Below are 24,606 nucleotides of genomic sequence, written 5' to 3' on the forward strand. Positions count from 1 at the left end.
CAATGGTGTGGCTGCAGTGTAGAAGCTGGCCACTGTGAGGGCTATATACTTCTTTCTTGAATGTAAGTTGATTCCAAACTTTGGTGGCTGCTACCTTATAGAGATACAACTTAAATTCGTAGCAATTGCAGCCCCGATATTGTCAAGTACCGCAATATTATTATGTTTTTTTTTCGGCATATGTTTTAGAACCTGCCTCTATATATATCAGATTTTACAGCGATGACTTAAAGTATCTTTCCAATAACTAAAACGTTACCTCCATCTATCAAGTAATGCGTATGTTGTATACCATACATTGTAAACTTCACGAGTATTTACAACTGCTCTTGTGTTGCACAAGCTGAATATCATAATATCAGATTTATAAACTTATTCATAAATGATACAAAAATCTTCATGGCAACTCTATTTGTCTAATTTCAAGTACCAATAGCCTAATGCCAGGCTCAAAAGTAAATCAGTAAGAATTTCGAAGTACGTCTTGTCAACTATTTGTGGTAGTAAAACAAAGTAATCTAACCTCTATTAATATATTCACCATACAAAAAATTATGTAGAACATTGACATTACTTATTCACAATGATCACTGCTGGGATAAAGAACACATGAGGTCACAATCAACGCTGTAATGCATGACACGATAGCTCACAGTGGCTGTTTGGATAAAAGACATGGAAGTTCACTGTGACTTTTCTATAAAGTATCTAGGAGTTCACAATCACTGGCCCCCAGTGGCTCAGCGGTATGTCTGCGGACTTACAACGCTAAAATCCGGGTTTCGATACCCGTGGTGGGCAGGGCACAGATAGCCCATTGTGTAGCTTTGTGCTTAACTCAAAACAACAACAACAACGTAGTATATTTGAATAATCCAATCAAAAATTGGGCCTGGCATGGCCAAGCGTGTTAAGGCGTGCGACTCGTAATCTGAGGATCGCGGATTCGCATCTCCGTCGCGCCAAACATGCTCGCCCTTTCAGGCGTGGGGGCGTTATAATGTGACGGTCAATCCCACTATTCGTTGGTAAAAGAGTAGCCCAAGAGTTGGCGGTGGGTGGTGATGACTAGCTGCCTTCCCTCTAGTCTTACACTGCTAAATTAGGGACGGCTAGCACAGATAGCCCTCGAGTAGCTTTGTGCGAAATTCAAAAACAAACACAATCACTGTTAGCATAAAGGACACGAGAGTTCACAGTCACTGCCTATAAAGCAAAGAAGGGAGGTAATAGTTATTGTTCAAATAAATGGCACTGGAATTAACAGACTGAGCTTCAATAAAGGGCAGGAAGTTCACAGACATTATTTGAATAAATAACTTCGGATTAGAAAATATAGGAATTCACGGTCTTTGTTAATATAAATAACACAGGAGTTTACAGTCACTCCTAATATCAAGGACATGAGAGTTCATAGTCATTTCAGTAACAAAGGATGTGTTAATTTATAGTCAATGCTTGAATAAAGAAAGGTAACTGATTTTCATTTAAGCTACTGGAATAAATGAAAGGAGTGTTTACAGAACTTCTGTGCTCACAGTGAGTGAAGGAGTAAATGACACGGTAATTCACATTCAGTGAGGAGGTAAATGACATCGTAGTCCACGGTCAGTGAAGTAGTAAATGACATTGTAGTTCACATTCAGTGAAGGGATAAATGACATCATAGTTCACAGTCAGTGAAGGAGTAAATGACATAGTAGTCCAAGATCAGTGAAGGAGAAAATGACATCGTAGTTCACAAGGACAGTTGGATTAAAGGAGGTCGGTCTTCCCAGTCGCTTCAGGTATGGAAGACAATGGAGTTTACAGTTATCATTGAAATGAATGAATTAGGTGTTTATAGTCACTTGCTAGAATAAAGACCATAGGTCTTTACAAACACTGCTCGTATATATGAATCAAGGGGTCACAATCATCTGCTGGAATAAAATACACAAGTATTCTCAGTCACTGCTACTATAAACGATAGAGCATCTCACAGTCACTGAGGATGGGGAACTCAAATTCACTGGTGGTATAAAACAAATCTGACTTCACAGTTACTGCTACTATAAAAACGCAAGAGTTTACAATAACCAGTTGAATAAACAGAACAAATTATCCTATCCACTTCTTAGAAAAACAGACACCAGGGTTAACATTGCTACTAAAAGAAAGGAGAAGCCAGTTATCAGTATAAAAACATGATATAAAAACACGAAAGTTTGCAGTCGTTTCTGGAATAAAGATTATAGGAATTCACAGTCACTGTAATTTAAAATTTACTGGTGATGTATTTATATGAGAGTTGACAAGTACCATGACGAGAAAAGACAAAAGTGTTCCCAGTCAATGATAAAATAAAGGAAAAAGGAATGCAATTACTGCTGGTGTAGATGGACACCAGTGTTCACAGTTTCTGTTAGTAGAAAGGATAGAGGAGTTTACACTCACTTATGGAATTAAAAAGATGGAAAATCACTGTTCCTGTTAAAATGAGGGACACAGTTTTGAATATAAATTATTGAGGCCCCACGTGATACTGTAAACTCCTTGCCTTGGGAGATTGAAATGCATACAAATTGAAAAATGTTCTAATTTCGAAAAATTGCATCAAGAATTGTTCGTACATCTATTATCGACCAGGAGCCTCTAACCCACAAGTTTCATCTTCATGTTTGAACTCATTAACTTTTCTATTACTCTACCTCTCCCAAACTAAATATTACTGTATATCAACGTGCCTGAAACTTTACCTTTTATTCCTTCAGTATATACAGCTCTATAAATATATCTTGTGTGCTTTAGAGGCTACATAATCATAACTTGGATTGTCTTTCTCTGGAAATATTCTTTGAACGTCAGCAGTTTCTACAATTTAACTGAACATTTACAAAACTGCATTCTCCATATTCTTTTAGAAACGTGTGCTTGTTTCAGGACTTTGAAATTACTTGCTTGATCTATTGGGCTGGTATAAGACATAACAAATTACTACAAAGGTAATGAACTTCCACGAGGCAATGCCATTTCTTAAATATGATGCATCTGAGACTGTAGCTCCATCTTTCTTGCCAATTGCATAACAGTGCAATATATTCAAAGCACCAGACACTTCTCGTAGGTAACATCGCCGAACGTTCACGCCCTCTACTATACTGCTCAACATGTTTCCGATAAAAGTTTTAAAGTTAAAAGAACCATATTCCAATTCAAAATTGTCCAAAGCTGCACTGAGAATTGGTAATTACATATAGCCACTCAAAAATGCCAAAATACTTTTCGCCATCCACCATTGACCTTACAGCATCGAATACAGCAAATTTATTGTACAGTTTGCTTATACAGAGCAAATACAGTCTTAGCAATAATGTTTGCTTACTGTTCTCTATTCGTGATGAATTTATTGTCTACATGCATGGCTTAGTTATTGAGAAAATACCCGAGTAGTAACAAAGAAAGTAGCATATAATCCGACAAACATACGAGTTGTTATTTTCATCTGAAAATTTTTTTGAGAATTTGTTCGTCAAAACAATACACTCGCTTCTTTTCTATAAAAGGGTGTGCTTTTAGTGTAATACTTTTCAAAACAGATTCACCCTTTGTTCAGAACAACTTCTCTGTAGCTAATGTAGAGTCATGTGCCAGAAGTCATAGAGCATCAAATCATTTGACTGTATCAAAAAGTGATATGAAGCAAATGAAGATTGCCAGAACAGTAGGGTAATCCCAGTGTACTCTATACAGATTACATTTCCTGTAGTTCCATGAAAGTGTACCGGTAGACGCCGAAATATTATTGCCTGAGATGACCTTGTTTTGATCAGGTTAATATGAGAAGGTTAAAAGAAGTCTTTTAATACCTAATGACAGTAATGGGATGGAATCATTCATTTCAGGATAACCAGAAAAACAATGAATAGGAGATTAAGCAAACAAGGTGATTTTGCAAGAAGGACTATCTTCGAACCAAATTTAATCAGAATTCACAACGTGTTATTTTGACAAGACAGAATGCCACGTTACAGTTAGGAAAGGCACTAAAAACATATAATCTTTTCAGATGATTCCTGTTTCCGGTATGTTAAAGCTTATCATAAGATTTGTATTCGTTATTTGCGTGGAGAATAGATGAGAGAATATTGTCTTTCCCACAGAGAACACATAGGACGTTGTGCGGTGTATGTTTAGACAACAACTCATCATGGTGGAAATTGATTTTCATTTCCTCCAGGAAACCGTCAATGGCACCTTCTACAGGAATCGCATGGCGACTATATTTCTGCCATATGCTAAGGCAAGGATTGGCAATAACTTTCAAGATGACAGTACCACTGCCTACAGTGCATATGTTGTACAGAATTATCTCCACCAAGAGGATGTTATAAGATTTCAAATTCCAGCTAAATCTCAAGATTGCAATTCTATTGAGCAGACTTGAGCCGAAAAATACGATGGTAAACTAACTACTATATCCGAGTTGCAGCGCCTCCAAGTGAAAAATTGGGATGTAATAGTGGATTATATCAATAACCCCATCTAGAGCATGACAAGTCCACTTGCAGAGGTTATTATAACACTGAAAGTTTAATATGAACTGATTATAAGGTTATGTAAGATATTTATATTAATTTGGTGTTATACTTTTTCATTATATATGTTTTGGTAAAGTTTTGTTGTGGTAGGTGAAATGCTAAATTACATATCTTTCTATAGGTGTCTGATAATTTTGATAATAATAATGATCTTATTTGTTACAAAATATGCAAACATTTTGGCCAAGACTGTACATTGATGTACTGTTATTAATGTCCAACAGCCTTTTCTGAATACTTTTATTAATATCTCTCATGTTGCAGCCATTATCATAAGAATAGCTCTTCAATTATTGATATTAATATTCAACTCCTATATACGAGCAAAAGAGCTTTCAGTAATCCTTTCTCACTAGAGTCATTATTGGTGGTAAAGCTGATGAAACATTGAGAAGTACGAGCAACATCTAATACACTACAATTAAAAATACGCAGATTTATTGAGAGTTGATCTTGATGACTAGTACTGTATCACATCAAAACATCTAGTAGACCAAACCTTCTCAACATTCTGTTACACATTATGGTTTCCAAAAAGGTCGATGAATTCATTTTGTATTGCATTATTGAGCTAATCTTCACGCATTTTTTTACGCTTAATTCATTTTAAATGTTCTGCCATTGTTGCATCAAACTTTGAGTGATGCTTATCTTATCAGAGAAAGTTTCAATTATGTGGGTCGTAGGCATTATAGTTGTGCTATCGAAAAGTAAGTTTCTTTTGGCCAAATGATGAATTATGGTTACAGTTCAATTTGAAATCTACTGTCCAGTATTTTTCATCTTGCTTTACAAACTGCAAATTGACTTTTTTATCCTACCCATGCCTAGAACTGCACACTTGAGGTTTTGCCATTTTTCAATGTTTGTCATTTATAGAAATGAATGCTCTTGAAAGTAATTTTTGTGAACTAAAAGTAGAAGCAGCGTTCTCGTTTATTTTGCTGAAACCTTTAGAGCAGATACATATTACTCTTTCTGAAGAATTGAAGTAAGCTTACCGAATACTTAAAAAGTGTTTCCATTTTTGATATGTATGTAATAGAATGGGTGATTTTTTCATTTTTTTTTTTTTTCGCGGAAATGAAATGTCACCTATTATACTGGATCAGTAATTACAATCTTACTTCGCTGTGGATCTGTCAATTCATCTTGTCAGAAAGCTGGACCTAATGAAATAACTGTTTCCAAAGAAGGTGATTCATATATTCAGAACTATGAGTAATGGATTCTGATCTTCATTAGAAGCAGTAAAATCTTCGATTTATTTTACTAAATTGATAAATTGATAGTAAGTTGGTTTTGAGACTGTTTTTTTAGTGTACTTGAATCGCTGGAGTTAGTCCAGGCCTCACATGTCACATTTGTTTACGCGGTAATAATTGATCTGGGTTTGTATTTGAAAAGTGAAACTAATTTTTAACAAATCCTTGTTTTCAGATGATTTCTTCCGCTTCAGGAAATCACTTTCCCATCACTTCATTGTTTCTTTGAATAGCCTGAAAATAAACGAAATTGATAAAGTAAACTTAATTTAAAAAAAAAAAAAACTTTCTGTATATGTATGTATAAAAAATAAGTTCGAAAAATAATACGCATACATTATTAGCAAACATTTTAAATACAAAAACTGGTGTTAGTCTACTCATATAATTTATTGCACTGTTTATTTAATTTACAGAACAAAGAATAGCTTATTTTGCTGAACCTTCGAGTACGATTTTCAAAGATATAAATATTCATAGTAAATGCTAAATTTACTCGTTAATAAATAGAAAAACAAAACAGAATTAGAGCGCATTCCTCCACCATGCTACGTTGATCAAAATCGGCTCTAAAAAGATACGAAAATGTATCCGTACGTCCGTCTCTACCAACAGAAACAGACTATTTTGTGCAGAAAAATGAGGAATAACATTCTACATAAATCCATCAAGTTTCATCAAAATATTATAATTTGGACTGAGTTATAGGACAAAAATAGTGTGAAAAATAGGCGCCTGTGTTAACAGATAGGTTGTTTTTTGTTACCTTGTTGTAACCTTGACACTCCAGAAATAAAGCACTTCTAAGTTTGATTATATTCCAAACGTATACCAACTTTCGTCCAAATCCATTCGAAAATGTCTGGCATGACCAGGTGGATTAAGGCATTCTACTCGTAATCTGAGGGTCGCGGGTTTGAATCGCCATCGCACCAAACATGCTCGCCCTTTCAGCCATGGGGGCGTTGTAATGTGAAGAGCGTTGTTCGCTCTTCTATGTAAAATATTTTCTCAACCCAAACGAGCCGTTTGTGCATATAAATTTCTCAACAAGTGGGTTTCTCGACATCACTGGTTGTAATGTGAAGTTCAATCCCACTATTCGTTGGTAAAAGAGTAGCCCAAGAGTTGGCGGTGGGTGGTTATGACTAGCTGCCTTCCCTCTAGTCTTACACTACTAAATTAGGGACGGATAGCGCAGATAGCCCTTGAGTAGCTTTGCGCGAAATTCAAAACAAAAGAAATCAAACCATATTAGGAATCTTCCTCACAGACGTGACAACATAAATATGTGAATAATGTCATAATTGAATACAAGATAATTAGATTGTAAAGGTCTAAGTTATTTTCATTTTTCTGGAATAACTTATTGCGTTTATCCTAGAATCATATAATAAAATAGAAATACTTTTAATCAAAGAGCTTTTAAAACATATTATGAATTATTTCTTTAAAAGCAATTAACGCAAAACAATTGCGCGAAAGAAAATATTTCCAGATTTCTGATGGTTAAATGCGGTTTAGCCATCTCAGAAACAAAACCAAAATAATAAAACAGTTGACTTTTACAATAATTGATATAATAATTTTTAAAAAGCACTCCTATAAAACTATTATAAGTAAAAAAGTTTCTTCATTGCATTATTAAATATACGTAGTGGAACATTTTTATGATCTGTTGATAGCTTTTCCCTAAATGTACATAAAATAAAAAACAAAATAATGGATTCAATGTCAACGGTTCGATAAAGGATACTACAGTTCACTGTCACTGCAGGAATAAAAGACATGGTAGGTCGAAAAATGGTATACACATAGGGATCTCAACGAAGTTTAGAACACAAATGCATCGCATTTCATAATACTACATACACAGGAATCAACGTTACTTGATAAATTTATATACCTAAAAAACACCAGGATATTTCAAAACACAATTTCCTTAAATTGTATTTTAAAAATAGCATATACGTGGAAATCTGTAATTAGTTAGGAACGTTTAAACATTTTGTTTAATGAGAGAGTATAAATAGTTATCATTTAATGGTTAAAAACATAGTGTGTTAAATAATAGAGCTTATATAGTGATAACTTTGTAGTTAAGAATACTATGTGTTTAAACACTTTGTTTACTAATGAAATATATATAAAGTAATCACTTAGTAGTTACTAACACAATATTTCTAAACATTTCGTTTAATAAAATATTATATACATTGATCATTTTGTATTTAAAAACGCGATGCATGTTTTATATTATAGGAGGGTGCTTAAAATATCGTGTTTAATAATAGAAGATATACATAGTGATCACTTGGTAGTTAAGAACACATTGTGTTTAAACCTTTTGATTAACAAGACATTATACAAAGTGATTACTTTGTAGTTAAGAACATAACCTGTTTAAACACTTTATTCAATAATAAAGTATATATAGTGATCAGTTAGTGGTTAAGAACTCTGGGTGCTTAAACACTGTTTACTAATAGAACACGTCGTGTGAACACTTTGCAGTTAATAACATAATGTGTTTAAACACTGTTTAATAATAGAGTGTTTATAAAGTGCTCACCTAGCAATTAAGAACATAATGTGTTTAAATATTTTGTTTAATAATAGAGTATGTGTAAAGTAATCGCTTAGCAGTTAAGGACGTAATATGTTTAAACACTTTGTTTAATAATGTTTAACTTTGTAGTAAAAACACACTATGATTGAAAACTGTTCAATAAGAGAGTATGTATAGTGATTACACTATGTAACACAAATTTTATTCCTGGATAGTACGTGTTATTTCTTAATTTCTTGTGTTGTAAAAGCACATAAAATTGCCATTATTCTCTTCAAACTTTGGTTTTGTGACCTGGATAATGAAATTTAGAAATAAACCTATTTTCTAAGTAAAAACGGGCAAATTTGCACATTTTCATTTACATAAGGTCTGAATAAAATAACATATGAATCAAGATTTACATGTACTTATACTAAAGTTATACAGAAATGTACAAAATGTTCAGAAATGAGTAGTTTTTCGAGATTTGAGACTAATGCCAATCACATTCACGTATCAGCCCCCAAATATAGTCTCCCATCATGTTTTCCTTATACGCTCCTTGGTTGCAGCGTCCAAAGTCCAGTATATCTTGGTGGAAACGCTCGCCTTGCTCCTCTGAGTATGTCCCATGTTCTCCTTGAATTTATCAAGATGAGCGTCAAGGATATGGACTTTCAGGGATATCCTGCAGCCCATTTTGCCGTACTTTTTCAACAGAGCCTTAACCTGTTCCACATAATTTTCGGCCTTGTGATTGCCCAAGAAACCCCGAACCACTGCGACAAAGCTTCTTGGGGAATTTTGTGCACTCCAGGATCTTCTTTATTTGTGGTCCAACAATGACATTAGCTTTGACCTCACACAGCTTAGGGAAGAAGTCTCGAAGGTACTTGAAGACTGCAGAATCCTTGTCAAGAATTGTAACAAACTGTTTCATAAGACCCAATTGTATATGTAATGGTGGGAACAACACCTTCTGGAGTTCCACTAGTGGCTCACACTTGATATTGTGCCTCCCCATAAAGAACCTAGTCCGTTGTAACCAGTGCTTCCTGTTGTAATGCGCTGCGGTGTCCCTGCTGTCCCAAAGGCAAAGAAAACAGGGAAACTTGGTCAAGCCTCCATGGAGACCCATCAGGAATGCCATCATTTTAGTCTCCGATAATCCCCAAGCCATACTCATCATACATCAAGGCTTCTAGCATATAAATTTTAAAAGGTCTAAAATTTGTATAATATAAAATCTTATTATTCATGCAAGCTAAAATTGTCCGTCTTACCTTCTAGAATTTTTTTTTTCAGTACTCGCAGGTAAAATAAGGTACCCAAGGTTTGTCTTGATCCCTGACAGACATGCCGAAATATGTCTTGTAGACTTCACACATTTTAACAGATGCTGTCACAAAGTACTTTTTCACTATTGTCTTGATAAATTGGCCGCATACATAGCAGAATGTGTCTGGAGAATGTTTGCAGCTTCTTGATGCCATCTCTGATAAAATCAGATAGATCTATGTGTTCACTTTGGCAGCTAGAACTAAACTGAAGTAATGAGTCCCTGTAAATGTATTACTGTGGAAAGTTCTAGAAAATTCTAAAAAGGTTCTTGAAAACTGTCGTAAGTTCTACGACATTCTAGAAAGTTCTTGAAAATTCTTGTAAATTCAAGAAAATTCTCTCTCAGCTACTCATACATTTACCTGGAATGTTTCTGGAAAATGGGTAAATTTGAAAATTTCATTACCCAGGTTACAAAAGCAAAGTTTGAAGAGAAGAAAGGTCTTTTCCAATTACCTTGGGCATAAGCAATTATGAAATAACACTTTCTGCCCAGGAACAAGAAAAAGTAAAAATTTTGTTACATAGTGTAATCAATAGCAGAAACATTTCGTTTAAAAATAGAGTATATATATATATATATAGTGATCAGTTAGTAGTTAAAAACACGGTGTGTTCAAACATTTTGTTTAATAACACATTATATATAGTGATAATTTTCTAGTTTAAAACGCGGTGCATTTAAACACTTTATTTAATAAAAAAGCTTGTTTAGTGAACACTTTTAGTTAGTAATATAATGTGTCTAAACACTCTGCTTAAGAATATATTATATACATATATTATATATTTGCTTAACTTTTTTTAATAATATAGAATATATAGTGGACCTTTATTACTTAAAAAACGTAATGCCTTTAAACACTATGTTCGATAATCTATTAAATACATGTACAGTGATCAATTTGTATTTAAGAACGAGCAGTTTAACAATAGAGTGTATATAGTGATCACTCACTAGTTAAGAACATGGTTAAACATTTTGTTTAATGATAGAGTATATATATATATAAGTATAGTGAACACGTTTTACTTAAGATGCGTTTAAACATTTTCTTTAATATGTATTCTGTGTAGTGATCACACAGCAATGAAGAACATATAGGACCTTTGATGTGTGTTAGTGTTTCGAGTATTGGGGTAAAACTATACAGGGTTATCCGTCTTAATCATCCCTAATTATGAAATAATAGACTGAAGGAAAAGCATCAAGAGCATCTACCGCCAACTGTTGTGCCACTAAATGAACATTTGGATCTGGCCATCACCCTTACGATGCATGCGAATCTGCGCCAACTGTATAAAAATTAGGGACCCGTAAAGTCACAGTTCAACCAGCTAACAACTCAGTTAGGTCCAGCATACACATATTTTATAGTGACTAAACCCAAACCAAAACGACACAATCCAAAGCTCCTGGAAAATATTATATCAATTTGTGAAATAAAGATCATTAGATTTTGAAGTTTTTATATATTTAAAGCATTTGGATGGAAATTAAGCTTCGAGTAGTCATGCTGAGTAAACTGTGGTATCGTGCTTTGTCTGATAAATGTGTACCAACAACCGGTATTTTGTCATTTTTTTAGTAAGAAAAGAACAATGAATATATGTGAAATCCAAAACGTCTTTTTTTATTTATTACTCATCGATAATTACTGTGTGCCTGAAATATCATAATATTGTAAATGGTATTTGTAGCATGTTGTACTTCCTTATCACCCATATAAGCTTGTTCCCATGGCCTATTATACAGCACAATCTAAACAAGTCACAATGAAATATTTACAGTAAAATTATAAGACAAAATTTTAATTTAATTAATGATTTTGCTCCTCTTATTAAAGTACTGGTCCAATTGTTGTTTTTTATCGTGTCGGTGTGTTTCTCGGCTCACAGACGTTGACGTATACCCTCGTCAAAGACTACTCCATGCTCACGTGATTTCCTATTCAGACTGTGCGTTGCAAAGTACAGCGTTGTTAATTAACCTTCTTCAGAACAAAGTATGTTCCAGTTAAAAAGGAGAAATTAGGATAAGGAGACTCTTCAAACTCTTTTCTTTAACTGAAGAAGAACGGTGGAATTGTTATTCATATAAATTTCTAACTTATTATTAAATATCTATTCAATTACTAAAAAAGCCATCACATCGGAGAAAAGAATGCGCGTTTCGTTATTTGTACATTACCTTCAATGATAATTACTGTTTACACAAAATATAAATGGTGTTTGTAGTAAGAATATCTTGACTGATTAAACCAATTAGTGTGGTTCCCAAGTTCCAAAACCCAGACAACGTAACAAACAACTCTTTTTCATACAGGATTTTAATACAGAAAAACTTAAGAAAAACGTAGTGCAAACATTGGTATAGTTATTATTAAGCCAAAAGTTACACTATGGAATCCCCCATTTTAGCGTTGTAAATTCGTAGACTTACCGCTGTACTAACGAGGAACTGAAAAAAAAAAAATGGTCCTTCTGCGTACACATTTATTATTCGTCTTGTAATTTCATGGAATATATTTTATTTTCTCACTTCTTGAGCTAAGCAGGTTTCTTTAAGTTCTTCGTTCTTAAGGTTTGAACAAAAGCAACCAACTATAATATAATAATATATTATCGTATGGAAAAAAATCATTTAAATCATCTGATCACCCACACTTCCAACTATTTCTTTTGCAGCCAGTTTATTCTTTATACTGCATAGCTGGTTAGTAAATGACAAACAGCCAAATGAAACGCAATTTAAAACATAAGAAATATTCAGTAAGCGTATTGCGTAAATGCATCGTCACTTGTTTTGTTTATATTGGGACGCTCAGAGTTAGCAGTCGTCAATCGTTTTTTATCTTTAAACTTGTAAATCTGAAAAATGTAGCCAAGTTTGAAATTGTTTGTATAAAACTCGAGAACTTCGTTGACAAAAGAAAATGGACACAAATTCACGGACAAATCACTAACACTTTTATTATCGTCAAGTTACATCTGTGTAAGGGACTAATACAGCGTTTGTCTTTGGGATTTCACACCAAACACTTGAGAACACACAAAATGTGTACGGAAGTAATGTATACATATAAGTACTTAGTAAACCTCTCTGGTCAGAATGTTTTTCCAAGATTAATTTTGGATGGAAATGGAAGTATTTCCCGCAACATATGATGAAGACATAAGGTAAGAATAAGCGTTTTTTTCCAAATATGGGCACTTTGATGCTTATGAACTAGTATGAAATGTTACGAAAAATATGAATAAGGTACTTAAGCATTTGATGAACATATATGCTCTTGACTTTACCAAGATTTAAGGTAGGAAACAACGTTTCTACAAATGTAGAAAATATGATGTTTATAAATGTGTACAAAATATTATGAAAAATATGAATAAGGTACTTAGACATTTGATGAACGACAAAGAAATATCTATAATTTTGACATTATGCTCAAAGTAAAATCTATAGTGAGACATATTCCACATTTTAACTTTTAATTATAATGGATTTGTTTTTTACACAACAAAAGTACACGCACTAACAAATGTTCTTTGAAATAGTATACCTTTTACCAGTCTTACCTTATGTCGAATTACACATTTTGTATGGGATTTAAATAGTTAGAGAAATTTGCATGTTATTTTCTGTATAAACATACGCACCTACAAGTAGTAGATATAAATAAGCCTAGTTATGTAATTCAAGCAATCCTTGCAAAAAATAATTCGGCTATTTTCGGAAAGTAAACTTTCCTACTTCAGGTATACAGATATGATGTTCTAAATAGTTTTCATGATTTATTTTATTATTTATTGTATTATTTAATATTAATATCAATTATTGTGCAGTTTCATGTGTACTTTTTTTTCAATTTTATTAGTGGCCCAGTATTAAAATAATTTCACCAAGTAAAGATCAACAAACAATATATGATGAAGTTGAGTTCCAACTACCGGACACAGTCCTGTCAACAATGAAACATCTGCGAACAGTATAACTTCCTCTGAAAAGAGAGTAAAACAGCTACACAGTTTATCACATAATGTAAAAAGGAAAAAGGTAAAAACATATTTATTGTCTAATCCTAAATTATTAACTAAAACATATGAATAAGATACAAAAAACAGTAGTAAGAAAATTATTTATAGTTAATACTAACAAGGTATAAGTTACTGTTAAGCTAAATAAACGTAATTGTAACTGTACGAAACCTGATACCAAACGAAGTCACAAAATGGATTTTACTTAAAACATAGAATTATAGTTTTCACTTAAATTATTAAACTCTTTGTACCTAACTAGATTGATTATTCACGTGTCTCATTGTTGTTGTAGATGTGTGTTGAATAATTATTCATTTTCTCACTCTAACTCTTTTTCGAACCATCTAGTTACCATATAGCTTAAATTCCATTTACAAAATTTACAAAATTCCATCATGTTTACCATAGGCTATGATTAATTCAAAAGGTTTTCCTACTGCTACTAATGATAGGTATTAATACCATATTTTTAATGACAATTTAGAATCAAGCAAGAACATTTAATTTCAATTTTTATATCGAATTAATAACTTTCTACGCCCTTTCCTCCTTTAAAACAAATTTACTTTGCGCTTTATATTTTCGGATGATTTATATCCGATATAACAAAATTTGATATTTTGTTATATAATTTTTATTTTACTTAATTGGTCTGTTTGCCTTTACTATCGATTTTTCTTAGTTGATTGTCACTAATTATACAGAACAAGAATCTTTGTTTTCTTTTAAATAATTTAAAAATTATTAAAATTTTAAGTGCTAATGAATACAACCTGGTAATAATTAAGAATAAATAATTTTAAAACACCCGTAAAAATAAAATAAAAAATAACCAAACATTTCTTGCTCTTAAACTGTAAAAAACTGGGAAGTAAACTAAAATGGTTGTTCTGTTAAGTAAACTGGAGGAAGACACGTATATTTTAAATGTAAATTTCTTATTCGACAAATGCTAACATTTGTATATATTTACCAAAGGTAGTACGTTTTTACTTCCTCGTTATAACAGTTGGGGCAAGAATTTTGTGAGCGATTTGATACAATTAATGATTTATTCATGAGTTTTAAGGTCTGTATTACGTTATCTATTGGCAATAGTATACAAACTTGGCAAAGATCGTCTTTGTTATCGTTCTGAATGAAGCAAGTTTTACAGCACATAAAACATAACTGTTGATGAAACGTGATAAAAGACAAGTTATACTAAAATAACATGACAAGGAAAACGTTAACCATGAAAAAATCGTGTAAAATATATTTGTTTTTGTTATTGTTTGGAACGAGAGTAACTAAAGGTTTTATAAAATGTTCGCTCTTCTAAACGTTTCTACGAATACACAGAAAATACTTCAAAAAAGAAAAAAAGAAGAGAAACATATTATATATAACCTCAAAAGTCAAAAATACAATTTCGTGACACAGTATTTTTACAACGTAAAAGATAGGAAGAGAAAGTAATGTCAATAATTGAGGCGTTAAAGAAAGAATCTTCTTATATTCTGTATATCCCAGTTTGGCTCGACAGTTATGCGTAAGAAAAACCAATTCCAAAATAATTAAGTTTAGAGCCTACGACTTAGTGGCTAGAAATGTCTGGCAAAATGTAGCTGTAGGAATGTATAAAACTGTATAAAAAGTTGTTTGTTAAAAATACTTAAGAAGGCACTTGAATAGGTCCTTCTGTAGTTAGGTGTAATCCTTTAAGGTTAAAACAACTCGAGAGCTCATTTCTAACTACTACTTCGGAGGTACATATAACAATGACAAGCTCAATCACAAGTCTACTCACGATAACTACTGAGGATTACATGTAACGATTGTTGAGCATGAGTTACTATGACAACTAAAGATAATAATCTGTGAAGATTGTTGAGCATTTGTTACTATGACAACTCAAGATAAATATCATTCCGACAAAGTTTTTTTTTCTTTAAAACAGTCCCTAATTTTCATAGTAAGCCTGACCCTGTAAACAATCAGCATATTACAACACATGTTTCTTGAACTTAGAAAACATTAACAAAAAAGACGCATTGATCATGAAGGGAAACCTAATTAAAACGTTCACTTCTTATGGCATGTTATACTAAACTTATACATTTGTCTTTGTTTAACACGTACAATATGCAAATAACTTACACTAAAAAGGAAAGCAGAAATCGTGTTAAACGTTTGAATGACTCACTATCCTGAAAGATCATTGGACGTGTCTGGTTATCTATATCTATAATATGTGTGTGTGTTTTGAATTTGAACATCTGAGTCTATTTCCCAGCTTATGATCCAAATTCCGATTCACGTCCAATTACTTGTTACCCTGAATCTTTGATAGGATGTCGATGACAATTACATCTGTCTATTTCCCAGCCCAAATTGAATCAATTACTTGTTACCCTGAATCTTTGATAGGATGTTTTAAGCGATGACGTAAACAACATCCTAGAGTTCTTATATCTGCTTGTCATAATAACAGTCCGGGACTAGAAGTCGTGGTGCAATAATAACAGGTTAAAGTTTGGAATCACGTAGTCATCTCATTTCAATATGACATTACAATACTTGTAACAAAGAAATGTTGAAGCAGCGTTAGTGGAATGACTTTGCTATTAGTTTTAACCATCATTGATATTGTATTTTGTATAAACTATTGTTGTCTTCACTACATTTTCTGAAGAGGTTAATTATTATAATCTGATTGACTTGGATACTTTGAAAGCTGATGACGTCTTTAAACACAACACACAGTGAGGTAGTTGAGATAAAAGTAAGAAACCGTGTAATTCACAGATTGTATACTTGAACTGAAAATTCTGCAACGTTATTTCTCTCATGTATGTATACAACACATACACGTTCTTATTACTGGTATACGTTTTACTGCAAGGTAAAAATACAGTAAAATGGTGAATTGGGCATTTATTTTGGTGATATAAAAATCTAAACTGATGAAACTTCTTTGTCTGTGAAATTATAAATCACTGATCATTAACATTATCCAGTTTATTATTTGGTAACATAATCTTTTTGTTATTAATAGTGGAATGTGTTAACACACCCTATCATCTTCAAACAACTACAAATACTGTTAGTGCACTAACACACTAACATTACATTCAAAAGGAACAATAAAATAAAAAAACAATACCTGAGTTTGATTGCTTGAATTGGTTTCTGTGCTTCCACAATTAAAATATATTGTCCTTTTTTGTTTCCATACTCTCCCGTCTTCCAAGACATTATAGTAAGAACTCTACTGTTAAAGCATATTTCAAATTCCAAAATGTATGTTACAATAATTTATGTAAAATTTATTCACTTTGAGGTAATTAATAGGCGTTAACGAGCGTGATAGATGAAATATATCAATTATTTTGGGTTATTTTGATTTAGTTTGATTCTGAGGTAATACAAGAATAGATAGTTCGTTTTCACCTCACTTTAAAACATATCAGTTCTTTGGCAACCGTTAACAAGATCGTGAAATGTCTAAATGAATAACAATAGACATCCCTGAGACTTTTTTACAGAAGAAAAAAATGAACAAATACGAAATTACTTAGCATTTTAACAAAGCTATTGTAGTTACAAAGCGACCTCTGGTGTAAATAGAATTCATATAGTTATTGTAGTTACAGAGTAGCCTCTGGTGTAGTTCTTATATTTAAAAACAGAAAACCATAGTATAAGATATCGCGTACAAAAATATATGTTATAAAATATTACAAACTGCTTTTTGATGTAGAAAATACAAAATATGTGAAAACAAAAATGATTTTAACCACAACCTTTGTCTTTTCTAAACACAATTAAACCTGCTCAATTTGAACTTTAAGAACCAATGTGATTTTTACTATTACTAAATAAATAAAACAAAAAATACATGTGAAATATTGTATTTCTTCCACCTGCCACCTATAAAATAGTTATATATATAAATGCCCTATTATTGGTTTTTTATTTAATGTTTTTTTAAGGTTGTTGTTGTTGTTTGTTATTAAGCACAAAGCTACACAAAGGACTATCTGTGTTCTACCCACCACAGGTATCGAAACCTGGGTTTTAGTGTTGTACGTCCGTAGACATACCGCTGTGCCACTGGGCAAAGGAAGTTTCCTTAAGGACAAGGAATGGATTTTTTTCCAAAAAACCTACGTTAAATAGCAGTACAGCTGGTGACTGGGGAAGGGTCTTTTCTCTGACCACATTTGTGAAGGGGAAAAGTTTGATATCCTCGTTTAAAGTAAATCAAATGGCAGCCGGTGTGATAAATGGTATATTCATTGCCCACCCCCTGGATAAATCTATGTCTCCATCCCGAACTGATACACACAGCTCCCTTAAAAAAAGCTCCCATCTGTCTACCTAAAACTCAATACACTTCTACTGGAAGACTGTGGTGTAAGGAGTCTCACCCCCTTTCCTGATGATTTGATCACAGATGGTGAAGCCATGGGGAAGGGATATTGAGCAGCAGGGTGAATGGAAACCTATGTCGTCCTCTTTACTTTCGTCTTCCCCCCTTTTCAACAGTGGAAAAGTAAGTAAGTACTTAAGGTTTTCTAGGTTGGAGACTATAGATGCTAACTCAAATTTACGCTATATGTAGATGTCAGCTGCTAGGTTGGCTAGGCAATAAAGTAATATATATATTAGAAGCTCGAATTCACAAGTACCTTTTGTTACCCTATTTGATGTTGTCTAATTACCTGTTATTTATGAAATAAAACATACAATGTTTTGAATATATTTAGTCATGTAATATATCTCTATAAAACCTAGAAATATCACATTTGACGTCGCTGGGAACAGTTCTACATAACAGAAAGTATAGTAGATGTACACAGCTATATATATTAAGAAACCGAGCAATTTATAAGAGCGCCAGAAAATATCGTCAAGAGCGAGAGCATATAACTGACGAAACAAAGCATTCTTATCTCCGTAAGTAAAGAACGTATATTCACTGATGACCAGGTTAATGTATAAATTCGTTTTAAGCACATATCTTACTCTGATTTCACTTTAGTTAACAGATTATAAAGTTTAGTCTGAAATATTACATCATCCAGATTCTACAGTGATGTAGGTTTCAAAAATTTTCAACCTGACTGCCTACCCCTGCAACCGTTGGGTCGACATTTTACCTTCCCAGACCGGTTATGGTTGTTTACCTCGTTCCACTAAAACGAACAAACACCGTCAGGTCAACGTTCTCACCGAAAGTACGTTAAGTAAGCTTATGTAGTTATTTGTCTCCTAAGTTGTTTGTCCGTTTCGAAGGGTTCTGAAGTGGAGTTTCCACGCAATCGGTCAATCATATGTCCTCCAGCTCCGGTTGTTTGTTGTGTCTGGTAAAACCTGTGCCTATGAACTTCGATCGCTATCACAACAATTGCTGGTTCTTTACGATAAATCCACCTGTCGAGGTATTTTGTTTTTTGTATGGTTGTTAATCATTTTCTTCTTACGAGTATTGCAAAATATTGTCCACTTTATGCATCTGATGCCATGGATATTATTGCCTAACGCAAAAAACAAATAATTTTATATTAAAATAAATATATATATTCGCATCTCGAATTTCGTAAGTCAACTGGAAAGCGTTTTGGAAGTTAAATTTTCTGTCCAAGTGTACAAGGTCTTCACTATAATGCATGTTAACTTGACTGAATAAGCTTTGATGGAGAAACCCAACTGCTCCACACTAATGGCGTAGCTAATTAAAGTACACAAACTATTACAACAATGTTTCAAGATTTAGAGTTAAAGTTTTTTTGGTAGTTAGGCTGTGTTAGAGATTCATTATGAAAACCTATTATTCATTAACTATGTATACAGATGTTCTTTTTCTTTGTCGGGCTTCGATTATTTTGTTTTTCACGATATCAAAACTTGAGTTACGAAAATTGTATACATTAACGCTGATTTCAGAACTGATATTTTCCTAACGAATAGCAAAATTCACTTTCTTCAGTTTAAAAAATAATAAATGAAGTTAGCTTACTGACGTAATAATTAGAGTAATGATACACACATTTAACGCTTTTCTCTGTATCTCACCCCTCCCCTTCTTCTCCAACGCTAGAGTCGTTCATGCAGAGAAGAAGAAAAATACACACAAACACACACACACATGAAGCGAAACAAAAAAAAATCGATCATCCGTTCTTCAATGCATACCGGCTTTCTAAAATACCCCACCCGGGGCTATTTCTACAAACGTGACATGATACGAAACTCTCTACTTCCACTTCTCTGTTGTGAAAAACAGAGTTGTAGTGGGTTCAAGTCAAGTAAAACTTGTTTTTTTTAGACACGTTTAATATCACAATAATATCTAGGCGGATTACTTGTAAATGTTATATATGTATATATATTATCAGTAGTCAGTGATTCGTCACATGCACACCAGTATTAAAAGAACCGTAAATAAAATAATAATCTCATTTTATCGAACTTCGACAGCATTTAAATGAAGTTTAAAGAAAAACAAAAAGTTTTATATATATATATATGTGTGTATGTTTGTTTTTTGTTTGTGTGTGTATATGAGGCACCCGTATAAGTAGGAACAAACCTTTACTAATTTAACACCAGAAGTCAACTCTTGTGAAACTACAGTAGCTTTGATCAACGATTGTTTTTTTCTACTGTTTCTTCAACGTCAGGTATTTAACAAAGGATTTACGTCTAATAACAAATGAAAATCGTCAATTGTAACAGAACTACGTTAATGTCGCGTGTAATTAACCTTTCTGTTGTAAACAGTTGGTTAGCCTCATTCTAAACCAGCACACCCCTTGTGATGGTTATATAATACTCCTATAATACAAATAACCAGAATGAGGCTAAGCAAAAACATGTACATAAAACGTTAAAAATATCACCTAAAGAAATTATTTACAAATATACGTTTTTGTATTTTTGTGTCATTAAGTAACATGTTTCACCCTGTACGTTATATAATATATTATTCTCAGGTAAAACATGTTTCATATACCATTACACTTTCTGACAAGCTCACAAATCTAACACAAGTCAACACGATGACTGAAACCGTGATATCATTATTTGATTGGAAAAACCCGTCAACGATAACGTTTACTAAAACAAAGCAAATCGTTTGGTCACCTTATTTTAAACATCTCCATGTTACGAGAAGCTACACAGGAGATGAACGTGGTGCCGTTCTATATTAGCTTCTAAAAATTAAAAGTATTACACCGCACATTCAATACTGATTAATTGACTTGAATGAGGTAGCTAAGTTTAGACTATAAAAACATCATCAAACGAGTAGCAGGGCCACGAACTGTGGTGGCTCTGAGGTAGCTTCAGGTTAACATTACTGTCCTGTTTCAAAAACTAAAAGAGATAGCTATAAAATCCTAGTAATAGCAACTAAGAACCAATTCGACATATTTTATCAGCCTTTAGAGGACGTTAAATGACGAAATTAAAAACTTATCACAATATTTAACATGTAAAACTCTTTGGGTTTCAGTAATCGATCTGGCTTTGAAAGCCATAGTGATTTGGTTATACCTACTTGGTACAGTGGGGTTTTTTTCAATTTTTTTTTTTACTAAAACAAAATGCAAGGTACTTCTTCTAGTAACTTGTCATTAGAAAATGCATCTTAATAGTAGGATGTTGTAGTTACTTTAAATCAATAATTTCAACGTTTTCTTTCTGCATATCTGTGTAAGACACAAATTATTTTTATGTCACCAGTTAAACTGCAAATAAGTATTCTATGAATTAAGAACCGCACGGCATTTGCTTCTAAAGGAACTTAATTCCAAACCCCCTCCCAACCTTGAACTTCACTGTAACAGTAGGCAATTACCAAATCACATTTTTTGAGGTAGCTTATTGATATAAGTGCGATAAAACAGATATAGACAATGTTCTCTTAAAAATAGGAATAAAACTATGTATCCCAGGAAGTTTTTGTTAATTCCAATGGTTCATCACTGTCATCTTCTTCACATTCTATTTGATTTCCATTTCCACGAAGCTCATTCTTGCTTTGGTCTACTTCTTTACTGTTCTTTAACTGCCACGACCTATATGCCTCTGGATAGAAAGCTAACGTTTCCTTTCTCCAAGGTTTAGGAACCTCACTGTCGCTTTCAGACTCCTCTACTTCTTCTTCGATGGCTTCGGCATCCGAATCACTCCTTGAACTAGAGAGATCTAGTACTCCTTCACTAATAGGAGCCGGATTAAATGTTCGAGGCATGAGGATGGCCAATGAATTTTCGGCTGAAGGAGAGATACTCATGTCTATCGCTTGCGTCTGCACTGTTTCTTGGTCTCGTAAAAACAATTCTCTCTGCTGAGGCGTTAGAATCCGTATTGTGTGACGAGGTTTGCGACGTGATTGCGATGCTGTTCTGGACACTGCTGGCTCAGATTTTTGGCTACTTCCTGCAGCAAGAGGGTCCGGCGAAATTATTGAGGCAGCAACGGTGCTTGGAAGTAAAGTCTGTTGGGCGGTGGTCAATGGAACAACTAGTGGAAATTGATCATACGCCTTAGGACGACGTCCTCGCCGTGGTTTACCAATATTCATTTCGTCTTGTGGACATTTATGATGCATGAGATGGTGTCTCCGGCGAAAGTGACCCAAACATTTTGTGCATTGGAATGGTTTTTCTCCTTTATGAATGAGCATATGAGCTTTCAATTGGTTGCTATCTGAAAATTTTGACGAACAAAGTTCACAAGCGTAAGGACGCTCACCCGTATGAACGCGAAGGTGTCGACGTAAATTGGCCACTTGGACGAACTGCCTTTCACAGTGCGTACAGTGATAGGGTTTTTCCCCTGTGTGTAGCCTCATGTGCGTCTTCAAATGATGATCACGAGTGAACCGTTTATGGCACTCTTTACACTCAAACGGCTTCTCACCTGTATGCGTGCGTTCGTGATTTTGAAGCACGTGCTTATAACCAAAACAACGGTTACAAACGCTACACACAAATATTTTATCCCTAGAATGACTATCCCGGCCCCTGGGACTTGTTTGTGGGCCTGGAATGCTATTACTATCCGATCCATTCCCTGTGCTGGCAGACGGTTCTCCGACTGAAAGACTAGGTGTTAGCCTATCGGTTAAACTTGTATGGTCAGTTGTTGTAGTGACCACTGATAGGGGAATTCCAACCAACACCGGTGGCCGTTGTACCTGAGACAGTGTTTGACTTCCTTCATTCTTCGTGGAATCCACTTCTTTACATTCACCAACCCCCTCAGACCCTGCTTTCATCTCTTGTTTCCCTCGCGCTATCTCCAGCCGACCTAAAATAATAGTAATATCAAGCGTATAACAACATAGATATAATAATAGCGTCAAGTTGCGTTCACACATTTCAGAATACATTTGCAGTGTTTATATTCACTCTGAATAAATAAAAGCGATTAAATAAAACTTATCGTGTATTTCATACAAAGTACATTGTACTAATTTCTTTTATTCCTTTATAGACTTTTATTTTTTATCTAAAAGTATGCTAAACACAACATATAGACTAATTGAAGAATTCAAATAACAACATTATAGTGGAAAATATACAATTATCAGAATGTATAGTTGAAACAGAGAAAACTGTGAAACTAAGGCATTGCTCATAAAGTTCCTTGAAATACAATTGTACTTTAACTTTCTTAGCCTTATTTGCAACTTAACAAGTGAATGTTAGCCCCTATTCATCAACAACAAATTTATGTTTAGACACAATCCTATTATCTTTAGACCAAACTCATGCCATACGAACATATATTCGGAAAATTGGCAACAGTTTGATTAAACTATCTTTCCAAACAAGTATGTCTACTTGTCTTTGCACGATTAGAGAATGCGTGTTCAGAAATTCTATTAGCTTTTCGAGACATGTTAAAGAGAAGTATGTTAACAGTTTCTTGTTATACATAAACTAATGTGAAAACAAAACAATACGCATGAATTTAAATTATTAGTATTTAAAGTTTTATACAATCGTATTAGAAATTTAACTTTGCAATTTGTTAGGCGAACAATTTCATTACAGTAACATATTACGAACAGCAATTACAGCAAGCTTTAGGGTATTAAAGTCTAATTGAACTAGAAGACACTGAACTTGTAGCGTTCCTTTATACCGTGTATACTGGGTACCGTGAGCATGTCTGAAGAAACTGTACGTCATTTCTTTCCATTCTAACGGTATGTAACAGGAATATTTTGAAGTAAACATTTATTTCAGTTATATGATCAATTTTCTGAATTTCAAAATGATATGAATAATCAAAATTTTACCTACTAAACAATGGTCACAAGTTATCTATCTTATTAAAGACACAATAAGACGACATTAAGATTTGTACGCTACATTGACAAGGCCGGTCCAATTACATTGTAAGTGATCAGAAAGCTTCTACACCTCAAAGAGTATGTGCGTCGAGAATTTCTTAAAAGAATATTTGCTCCTTTGGAAATTAAGAGTTAATTTTGCTATATTTGAGCTTTCTTGTATTTGTTTATCTACTTCCGTAGTGTATCAGGGGTACTGAAAACAGTGTGACAGATTCATTTACTAAACACAGAGATTTATGTGAAACTCGTGAATTCGGGTTATACTGCTTCAGATGCTTCAGACTAACTATAAACAGTTAGTCGTGGTCATCAGAACGTGAGTTTAAATGCTTCACAATAGGAGACGTTGCTGCATTACCACAAACCAAGCTTCAATGGATCCATAATTCGGTTACTGAGGGCACCATAAAATAAGTAACATATTTAGCGTTCGTAAGTTTTACCTTATTAAAAGAAACCGCTGTGTTT

The 24,606-nt window shown here is 33.5% G+C and overlaps 1 protein-coding gene across 17 annotated transcripts in view; it reads right to left on the reverse strand.

Annotated features, from left to right (window-relative positions):
* Positions 1-5,826: 5,826 nt before the first annotated feature.
* The window catches only part of LOC143233936 (uncharacterized), a 108,475-nt gene continuing 89,695 nt past the window's right edge, over positions 5,827-24,606 (reverse strand). For 11 of the 17 annotated variants that reach the window (XM_076470859.1, XM_076470856.1, XM_076470858.1 and 8 more), the window contains one exon: positions 16,632-23,084. In XM_076470859.1, coding sequence (XP_076326974.1) covers positions 21,712-23,052 — 1,341 coding nt within the window. In that variant the 5' untranslated portion in view covers positions 23,053-23,084 and the 3' untranslated portion in view covers positions 16,632-21,711. Of the gene's footprint in view, positions 6,080-12,684; positions 13,739-16,631; positions 23,085-24,606 lie in introns of those variants that run through there. The other 6 variants (XR_013018420.1, XR_013018421.1, XR_013018416.1 and 3 more) reach the window with 3 other exon arrangements.

This window comes from Tachypleus tridentatus, chromosome 12 (genome assembly GCF_004210375.1).
Source record: "Tachypleus tridentatus isolate NWPU-2018 chromosome 12, ASM421037v1, whole genome shotgun sequence".
Lineage (NCBI taxonomy): Eukaryota > Metazoa > Arthropoda > Merostomata > Xiphosura > Limulidae > Tachypleus > Tachypleus tridentatus.